Genomic DNA, 10,809 nt, shown 5'->3' with positions numbered 1-10,809 from the left:
AAGTGATGTTGCATATAAACTGCGCGTTCTGATGTCACATTGCGCCATTTATAAGGATATAATTTACAGTCTGGACCCATAGGGAAATGACCAGACTGTAGTGTGTATATATATATATATAATATATATATATATATATATATATATATATATATATATATATATATATATATATACACATACATATATATATATATATACATATATATATACATACATATATATATACATATATATATATATATATATATATATATATATATATAAGAACTTAGGCAGGGTCAATGCATTATGTCTAGTTCAAAAGGACCCGTACTCCATAATCAGTGAAATATCAGTGTTTATTCCACAAACTTGTGCATCCAATGTTTCTACCCACACTGGGGCCCTTATCAGGGACAAAATACAAGAGTGTGTTGTGATCATTTAAATACATATAGCCCCTCCTAATTCAGCAATAATGCCAATCTAGACATCATACAAATCCACATTGCACTAAATTAATCATTAATTAAACAACCATGTGATATATTTTCTCACCATGAGGTGTCCCTGTTGAGTGAGTGAAGTGATTATTCATTAGTGAAAAAGTCCATTCAATAAAAAAAAATTTCTTGTGCAACCTGTGAAATTAATTACATACTCTGTTAACAGAAACGACAGATACACAGTATCATAATGTATAATGTAAAACTTATATAAACAATTTAATTATTCATTATGTTGTCATTTCATGTCTACCTTTTCATGTTTCATGATTTTACTACAAGAAGCAGCTTAAGACCAATTGTCCGTTTAACCCATTGGGTGCCACGCAGTCTAATTCATGAATCCTTTGGAGTAGGGCCCTATTGAAATCACCACCTCAAGCTTTCACAGGTACATGCTCGATTGGCATAATGCCGCATATAACTTGATAACCCATATTGGCTTATATAGTACATATCATTGATTCTATTGTTACTTTTGCTTGCACCATTTTGTTCAGATAACACCATATTATAGAGTAAACCTCACTGGAAATTCCATTGCATTCAATTTATTTACAAAATTTTCCAATTCAATTACTGATCCAAACCACAGAAAAAACAGATTGTCGATATAGCGCCTGTGGAAGGCGCCATATTGCCTGAACAAGGGGTGTGCCAAATGTATCTAATTTTCATATTTATACATATATGCATTTTCATAGGGAGGAGCCACCCTTGAACCCATCGCGGTCCCTGTGCGTTATATGAAGAATTGATTTTCAAATTTGAAGTCATTTTTATATAATATGAATCTCTGCAATGACAGTGTAAATTCAATTGGTGGTCCTGTATACAAAGCATTGTTAATTAGCAATTCACTCATACCGGCTTCATGTTGAATGCAGGTATAAAGGCTTTGTACATCCATAGTGACCAGTACTAATTATGATACTGGTAAATCAATACTTTGTATTAATTTCAAGAATTAGTTTGTATCTCTCAGGTAACTACCCATTTGCTGTATACAGGTTTGGAGTAATGAATCTAAATATTCTGCTATACCCTCATTGAGGGACCCATTAGAAGATATTATGGGTCTGCCTGGTGGTCTGGATAGACTTTTGTGTATCTTGAGTAAGGTATACAGTGGTGTGAAAAACTATTTGCCCCTTCCTGATTTCTTATTCTTTTGCATGTTTGTCACACTTAACTGTTTCTGCTCATCAAACACATTTAACTATTAGTCAAAGATAACATAATTGAACACAAAATGCAGTTTTTAAATGAAGGTTTACGTTATTAAGGGAGAAAAAAAACTCCAAATCTACAAAGGCCTGTGTGAAAAAGTGATTGCCCCCCTTGTTAAAAAATAACTTAACTGTGGTTTATCACACCTGAGTTCAATTTCAAAGGTTATAAAGCCATTTCTAAAGCTTTGGGACTCCAGCGAACCACAGTGAGAGCCATTATCCACAAATGGCAAAAACATGGAAACAGTGGTGAACCTTCCCAGGAGTGGCCGGCCGACCAAAATTACCCCAAGAGCGCAGAGACAACTCATCCGAGAGGCCACAAAGGACCCCAGGACAACATCTAAAGAACTGCAGGCCTCACTTGCCTCAATAAAGGTCAGTGTTCACGACTCCACCATAAGAAAGAGACTGGGCAAAAACGGCCTGCATGGCAGATTTCCAAGGCGCAAACCACTTTTAAGCAAAAAGAACATTAAGGCTCGTCTCAATTTTGCTAAAAAACATCTCAATGATTGCCAAGACTTTTGGGAAAATACCTTGTGGACCGAGGAGACAAAAGTTGAACTTTTTGGAAGGTGCGCGTCCCGTTACATCTGGCGTAAAAGTAACACAGCATTTCAGAAAAAGAACATCATACCAACAGTAAAATATGGTGGTGGTAGTGTGATGGTCTGGGGTTGTTTTGCTGCTTCAGGACCTGGAAGACTTGCTGTGATAGATGGAACCATGAATTCTACTGTCTACCAAAAAATCCTGAAGGAGAATGTCCGGCCATCTGTTCGTCAACTCAAGCTGAAGCGATCTTGGGTGCTGCAGCAGGACAATGACCCAAAACACACCAGCAAATCCACCTCTGAATGGCTGAAGAAAAACAAAATGAAGACTTTGGAGTGGCCTAGTCAAAGTCCTGACCTGAATCCTATTGAGATGTTGTGGCATGACCTTAAAAAGGCGGTTCATGCTAGAAAACCCTCAAATAAAGCTGAATTACAACAATTCTGCAAAGATGAGTGGGCCAAAATTCCTCCAGAGCGCTGTAAAAGACTCGTTGCAAGTTATCGCAAACGCTTGATTGCAGTTATTGCTGCTAAGGGTGGCCCAACCAGTTATTAGGTTCAGGGGGCAATTACTTTTTCACACAGGTTTGGATTTCTTTTCTCCCTAAATAATAAAAACCCTCATTTAAAAACTGCATTTTGTGTTTACTTGTGTTAACTTTGACTAATAGTTAAATGTGTTTGATGATCAGAAAAATTTTGTGTGACAAACATGCAAAAGAATAAGAAATCAGGAAGGGGGCAAATAGTTTTTCACACCACTGTATATCACAGGTCTGACAGGGTACATAGGCAAAAAATAGTCAAACATATCTGGCGAGATCCAACCATTTTTTACAGCATTATCCAACATTCCTCTTAATTACTCCTGGAATCTATCTGTTGGATCAAATGTCAATTTGCCATAACAGTCTCCATTATTTAATTGTGACAAATGTTCCTCTTTATAATAACTATATTCAAGTATAACAGCTTCTAATCCTTATTGCATTTTAAGTAGCGCACAGCTTCTCTCTCAGCCACTGATAAGTTGTCCCACCATTTGTGATTTGCCCGATACCAAGCAGTCATATCCAAATTAAGCATTAAGGTTTTGATTGAGGAGTTGTTACTGACAGGGCCGAGATTAGGCCAGAAACGTTGTACGTTCCTGATCAGAAGCCATATGTTCTGATAAAGGCTTTTTATTCAAAATTCCTCTCTAGCAGTGCTGTGTTATACATTGGAGTATTATAATTGAAGTGGAGAGTGGACCACGAGACATGGGCACCTGCAGTTATCAAAACTATATGTTGGTGAGTGCTGACTGAATGATAACGTTGTTACTGACAGGGTCATATGTGCTTCTGATTTTAAATTTGCTGCGGATAGGATCCATAGTGCCAATGACCCCTCCTGCCCCCGCTCCCAGTATGGCAGTTGACCCCCCACTTTAGGTACCCCTTTCTGCTCAAACTGCTTCTTTAGGCGCAAATGTCTTGAAAACTTATAATTATCTACAGTATGTAGAAAAGGAGTGCCACTCACCGTTGGGACAAATCCTAAGCCCCTTTGCAGTAGCGATTCCTCTGCGGTCATCAGCTGATGAGAGGAGAGATTAAAGAACAGGCTCTCTTATTTGCCTTGTCCTGCAGCCCCTGCGTTTGTGTTTTTACCGGTGCACCTCCCTTTGCCGCGATGGGTGGCCTTCCTGGATCCCTACTGGTCTGTCCACAATCTCCTAAAAAAGCCACAGGTTGCGCTGATTCTGGCATGCTGATGTCTCTCTTACTGTCTGTAGTGCGGTTCGCTGGCCCTTCGATCTCCTGCTGCTCCACTCTGGCTTCCTTCTTTCCATTGCTCCTCCCTGCTGCCACTGGTAGATCGAGCCCTCCTTTTAGTCCTGGCAAACTTTTAGAGCGATCCTTCAGGCAGACCGGGAAACCGATTGGTTGGCGCGTATTGAGGGGCAAGCAGGCAGATACTTTCACGGTTGGCACCCTCAATTCAAAACCGATGCTAAGCACCCTGTTCTCGGCTCTTGCTTCCGCCTTTAACAGCCGCCTTTGGCCAGGTCTTATTAAGAGAAGTGCAAAGCAAAGGGTTCTGAAAAAGCAAAGGAGCACAACGGTAAAGCAGAAGTCTTTTGGGCAGAAGGTCGCAGTACAAGGTGAAGTCAGATCAGGCCGGATCGGGGCAGGTAGAGTGCAAGCAGAGTCAAACAGGCAAGGGCCAAACCAGGAGATCAATCAGACGGAATACGGAATAGAGGAGTCTGTTACCAGGCAGGGTCAAGATTTCAGAAGTCAGGATCGTCAGAAGCAGGCAGGGGTCACAACAGGTAGTCGAATAACAGAAGCTATATCAGCACAGAAGCACCAGGAACTCGCAAGGAGATTACCTATAACGGGCAGTGAGAACTTGTATAATGACCCTTTAAATATTTTCAAACTTCACGCCATTGCGCACTGGGGTCAACATGCCAGCGCGCATGCGCCAACAAATACAGAAGAGACGTGCCGTGCATGCCCTAGTTACCGGCGCATACAGAGGAGGCAAGATGGCGAGGAGGGCATCCCCGCCACACCACTGGACCACCAGGGAGGTAGGTTGTTACATTACCCCCCTCGAGTTGGGGCCACCGGACCCCCAGGTCTCTCAGGAAACTTAAGGTGGAATTGTTTCCTGAGACAATCAGCCCTAACATCACAAACAGGAACCCAAGAATTTTCCTAAAGGGCCATAACCCTTCCAATGTACTAAATACTGTAATTTACCCCGCACAAATCGAGAGTCAAGGAGTTCTTGGATTACGAATTCAGGCTGACCTACCAACACTGGGGGAGGAAAAGACTGTTGGAGCGCCTGTGTGGCTGCTTTTAACAGAGTAACATAAATAGAATTAGAGATCTTAAAATGATCTGGTAGTTTGAGATGAACAGAAGAAGGATTGATTATTTCAGTAATGGGATATGGACCAATAAACCTGGGTCCCAATTTGAGTGAGGGAACCTTAAGTTTGATGTTCTTTGTGGATAACCAAACTCTCCCACCTGATATTTGGGTGCCTCTCTATGAGACTAGCCATAGCTAGAGAGAGAGAGTCGTGCACCCCAGACCAGATCTTGGCAAATTGTTTGACATAAGAATTGACAGAGGATAATGAACCAGATAAAGAAAATGCTTTGGGATGTAAACCATTAATAACAAAAAACGGAGATTAACCAATAGAAGCATGAGTAGCATTATTGTAAGCAAATTCTGCCCATGGTAATAGTTCAGCCTATGAGGATTGGTTGTCAGATACATAACACCTTAAGAATTGTTCAAGGGACTGATTAACCCTTTCAGTTTGACAATTGGTTTGGGGGTGATATGCAGTAGAGAAAGACAAGTCAATCCCAACCAAAGAGCAGAATGCTCGACAAAATTTAGAAACAAACTGTACCCCTCTATCAGAAACAATATTGACCGTATAATTTGAAAATATTAGAAATAAGTAATTCAGCCAACGTCTTAGCAGATGGGAGGTGTGGGAGGGAAATGAATGTCTCATTTTGCTAAACCTATCCACCACCACCCAAATCACAGTTTTCCCTTGAGATGAAGGAAGGTCAACAATAAAATCCATAGACAGATGGGACCAGGGTCTGTCAGGAATAGGTAATGGCCGTAGCAATCCCTGTGACAGATTCATAGAAGGCTTTGACAAACAGGGCAAGAATGAACAAAATTTTTGACATTTAAATGAAGGCCACCACACATCACTGGACAATAAAGACACCGTTTTAGAGATACCAGGATGTCCCGCCATTTTTGAATTATGAACCTCACCCAGAACCTGTTCCCTTAAGCCCTCAGGTACAAATAACCTCCCGGAAGGAGTATCTACAGGGGCAGACGATTGAACTGAGGATAATAGTGTAGCAAGGTCTGATCCCAGAGCTGCCACAATCAACTCACTCAGACTGATGGGAATACACTCACTAGGCTTAGACAGGTTAGACTCAAAACTCCTAGAGAGTGCATTAGCCTTAGTGTTTTTGGAACCAGGCCTGTAATTGAGAGAGAAATTAAACTGAGTAAAAAATAAAGCCCATCTAGCCTGCCTAGGATTCAACAGTTTAGGAGATTTGATGTATAACAAGTTTTTGTGGTCAATAAAGACTGTTATAGTATGTTTAGCCCCCTCCAACAGGTGTCGCAATTCCAAAAAGGCCCATTTGATAGCCAACAGTTCTCTATTACTTATGTCATAATTGGCTTTGGCAGTGGAAAATTTTCTAGAGAAAAATGCACATGGATGAACCTTGTTGGTTATCGGATGCCTTTGAGAAAGGACTGCACCTGGCCCAACTTCTGAGGCATCAACCTCTACAATAAAAGGAAGAGTAGTATCAGGGTGACAGAGATTGGGAGCAGACACAAATTCCTTCTTAACCCTTTAAGTGCCACAGAACGTAGAATTAGCTTTTTTTTTAGTTGTTTGACTTGCCTTTTGATTCATAGCTTTGCGGTTGTCTGTAAATTTCTGGCACAATGGCCAAACTGTTTTATACCGCTGCAGAAGCAGCTAGGTATTGTGATGACTCCAGCTCAGTAGAATATAGCAATTCCAATTCTGAGTATGTCCCATCTGATGACTCTACTGAGGAATCAGAGGTTGGTGATAGTAGTGCAGAGGCTAGTAGTGGTGGAACGCTTACTGCTGAAGAAGCAGAGGCAGAGGCTGGTGGCAGTGTGCCAGATGCACCCATGGAGGTAGAAGAGGGTGAGGGCAGTCGCAGAACTACCGGGGGAGCAGGGCCCCCCGGCAGTCCGTGCGGCCAAATGCGGCCATACGGAGGGGGGCGGGGCCCAGCTGTGCGTCACACACCAGGGCCCGCCCCCTCTAGGATCGCTACTGGGTGAGGGCAGTGATGATGCAGCAGTTGGAGCGGCTGTGTGGCCTTCCTGTAATTATGCCCCTGAAATGTGAATGGGGGAATTCACTGCAGTCGTGGGCGTCAAGGTGGACACCACTAACTTTCAAATCATAGGTTTCTTCAATCTTTTTATTACAAAGGCCATCCTACAGGACATGGTCCATTATACAAATTTATGCGTTGAGCAGTATCTTGCCAGCCACCCTTTACCAGGGTATTCATGAGCCCAGGCTTGGTATTCCACTACTGTAAATGAAATCAAAAGATTCCTGGCGCTCACATTGGCAATTGGACTCGTAGAACGCAACACCTTAGCTTCATACTGGGATACCACTACAGTCCTTTCCATCCCTCTTTTTTCAGCCGTTATGCCAAGAAACCGTTACCAAATTTTACTGAGGTTTCTTCATTTTAGCGACAATGCAGCGGCTGTTCCCCCTAATGAGCCCGATCACGACCGGCTTTACAAATTGAGGCCCCTTATAGATAACCTGTCTCAGCGCTTCGGTCTACACCCCCTCCCAAAATATCTGTGTGGACGAGTCCCTTTTGCTCTTCAAAGGGCGCCTAAGATTTTGCCAATACATCCCTAGTAAGCTTTCTCGCTATGGGGTGAAATTTTACAAACTCTGCAAAAGCAGCACGGGCTATCCTAGTTCTTTCATGTTCTATGAGGGAAAGGACACTAATTTGGACCCCCCCCCCGGTTGTCCCCTTGATTTGACTGCCAGTGGTAAAATTGTCTGGGAGCTCATATCTCCACTGTTGGGCCAAGGTTACCACTTATACGTGGATAACTTTTACGCAAGCATCCCCTTATTTAGAACCCTTTACTTGTTGGACACCCCAGCCTGTGGCAAAACCGCAAAGGACTGCCCAAGGAACTGGTGCAAAAAAAATTAAAACGTGGACAAGTACATGTTCTTAGAAGTGATGAGCTCCTGGCGCTAAAATTTGCAGACATCAAAAAAGTTTGTATGCGTACTACAATCCACAATGAGAGTGTAGTTGTCGAACACAGACGTGGCAAGCCCGCAAAATCAAAGCCACTCTGTTGTAAAGAATATAGAAAGCATATGGGTGGCGTCGATAAAACAGACCAAACTTACTGTGACGCCACCAGAAAAAACAGGGCCTGGTACAAAAAAGCAACAATTTACATGATTCAAATGGCCCTTTATAATCCCTATGTCGTTTACAAGGCGGCAGTACCAGGCCCAAAATTGCCATTATACAATTATCTGCTGCAAGTGCTCCCTGCCCTTTTGTTTGGTGATGAACAGGAGGTTCCAGATATGCCTGGCAATGACAATGTTGCCCAAATGGTGGGTAAGCATTTCACTGCACAAATTCCTCCAACTCCTAATAAAAGATATAAAAAAAAAAGTTTGACGAGACAAAAGTTGGCAGTTTTTTTTCTGTATAGTAGTGCTCTATGATTTATGGTGTCGAATTTGGCACATGGTGAGCTTTTTTTGTGCAGTGTAGCAGTAAAAACAATTGTATGTAGGTTTGTTCTTAGTCTATGCATTCAGCTTTTGTGTTGAGCTATGGTGCTTTAGGCCACTTGTAGTGTTATGGATAGCACTTGTATTGCACTGGTGCTATAGCAAATTGAGGTGCTGGTTGGTCGAGAGGGCGCACAATAGAACTTGTGGTGCATGATGAATACGTGGGATGATGTGCATCTCTAATGCTGATGCCACAAGTCTTTTTTTTTACTGGCACCTCAGAAGCTCCTCTATCAGCGCATTTATCTATAGTTTTGTCTGTATTTCTAGGCAACATTTGCATTTGTTTTTGTAGATTTAGGCATCTCTGGATTTGTGGGTAGCATGTCTTCAGTTTTCTTGTATAGTAAAGGTTTTTGAGCACAGGGTGGCCGAACACTATGGTCTTCCATTTAGATTTGTTTATAGTGTAGGCATACAGAATTTTTTTTCTAAAAATTTGTGGTTGGAACAATCAATTTTTTTGTACTTGTTGCACAAATTGAATATTTATGCAGTTTTTAGGTTAGACAAGTTGCAGTGGCTCTCTGAATAGGAATAGTACTTTGATCACATGCCATACTTATTACTACACTTATTTAACTTGTCCTTTACTTATTTTAGTTCACATTTTTTCTTATTTATACCTGTATTAACACATATATATATATATATATATATATATATATATATATATATATATATATATATATATATATATATATATATACACATACATATATATATGTAGAAGAAGTGTACTTTTCGTATATATATATATGGTTTGTGGGAGTTATTTCACAGTTTTGGGGTGTTTACACTGAAAAACTGCAAGTAGTACACATAGAGCCCCCAGATTTTCAACTGCAATTGCCAATATGCATTGCTCCTGTTTTGGGGTGTTTGGGGACTGCGTCTCTATGTGTATCCATACATATGGGGTATCATTCTATTCAGGGGAACTTGCAGATTGTCATAGAGCAAGTTTTTTTTTAGTTGCCATGGAAACTTAGGGAGAAACTCTTTTTTCCCCTTTATTTCAGACCAAATCGCTGACTTCTAAGAAAGACTGCGGACACAATTCTACATGTGGAAAAGCGAGAATGGCATCTTTGAATAGCTGAAGAAGTGTACATATTGGACATAAATGGTTTGGGGGTGCTTAGACTGAAAAACTGCAAGTAGTACACATAGAGCGCAGCCCCCAGATCAACTGCAATTGCCCTTATGCGTTGCTCCTGTTTTGGGGTGTTTGGGGGCTGCGTCTCTATGTGTATCCATACATATGGGGTATTGTTTTATTCAGGAGAAGTTTGTCTTTCAAATTGTCTGTAGTTATAGCATAACAGTGTTATTTTGTCAGATTTACATTTGATCCTGCGTCTAAGTTTGCATTTTAGAAAAATCAAAAAATGCAACAAAAAATCGGGCCTTTTACAAACACAAAAAAAAATGCACGTAAAATTAAATTTTCTGTGGAAAAAAACTCACGATATACACAATTTTTTAACATTTTTTTTTACATATTTCACCCAAAATACACATTAAATCTCCAGAAAAGTCACAAAATTCCACTTGCATCTCGAAGCCCAATTTGCAACGAAAAAAATAATACATAATTTTCCTAGTTTCATGGAGGCTTTCCTACAATAAAACCTTGTTAATCTGAACAAGTACAAAATGTTTAAAAATGGCTGGCATTTCGCGTAACCAAAATGTGAAATTCTGCTGGCACTTCATGGGTTAAGGAATTCAAAGGCTTGAATAGCCTCGAGAGGCCACATACTTGGATCCTTTTTGGTTAGATCCGTAATTGGAGACACCACCAAAGAAAAGTTTTTTAATAAATTGACGATAATAGTTAGCAAAACCTAAGAACCTTTGGGTTGCACATAAGGAAAGAGGCTGAGCCCATTCCAATATGGCCTTAACTTTCCTGGGATCCATTTCTAGACCCTTACCGGAGATATTGAACCCCAAAAATTGGACAGAAGAAACCTCAAAGGTGCATTTCTCCAGTTTTGCAAATAAATTATTCTTCCTTAACCTGAGCAAAACCTCCCGGACATGTTTCTGATGATCATCCAAGTTAGAGGAAAAAAACTAGAATATCGTCAATATATACCACTAAGGAT

The 10,809-nt window shown here is 40.8% G+C and overlaps 1 protein-coding gene across 2 annotated transcripts; it reads left to right on the top strand.

The window, feature by feature from the left end:
- The first annotated feature begins 279 nt into the window (after positions 1-279).
- Positions 280-9,958, top strand: LOC121394222. 2 transcript variants are annotated; one of them, XR_005961566.1, is made up of 2 exons: positions 280-879; positions 9,718-9,958. XR_005961566.1 is itself a non-coding variant. In XM_041564577.1 (2 exons), the coding sequence occupies exon 2, from the start codon at positions 3,865-3,867 to the stop codon at positions 4,993-4,995; it is 1,131 nt and encodes a 376-aa protein (XP_041420511.1). In that variant the 5' UTR covers positions 280-879; positions 3,489-3,864; the 3' UTR covers positions 4,996-5,585. The 2 variants fall into 2 exon arrangements, 1 of the variants encoding a protein (XP_041420511.1); XM_041564577.1 differs by lacking the exon at positions 9,718-9,958 and adding an exon at positions 3,489-5,585.
- The last annotated feature ends 851 nt before the right edge of the window (positions 9,959-10,809 follow it).

This window comes from Xenopus laevis, chromosome 5S (genome assembly GCF_017654675.1).
Source record: "Xenopus laevis strain J_2021 chromosome 5S, Xenopus_laevis_v10.1, whole genome shotgun sequence".
NCBI classification, from domain to species: Eukaryota; Metazoa; Chordata; class Amphibia; order Anura; family Pipidae; genus Xenopus; species Xenopus laevis.
The sequence above is the reverse complement of the archived record's forward strand: the minus strand, read 5'-3'. Positions and strand labels throughout refer to the sequence as shown.

Excerpts from the sequence above, each read along its gene's own strand:
- LOC121394222 (XM_041564577.1), top strand. The coding sequence starts at position 3,865 with ATGAGAGGAGAGATTAAAGAACAGGCTCTCTTATTTGCCTTGTCCTGC.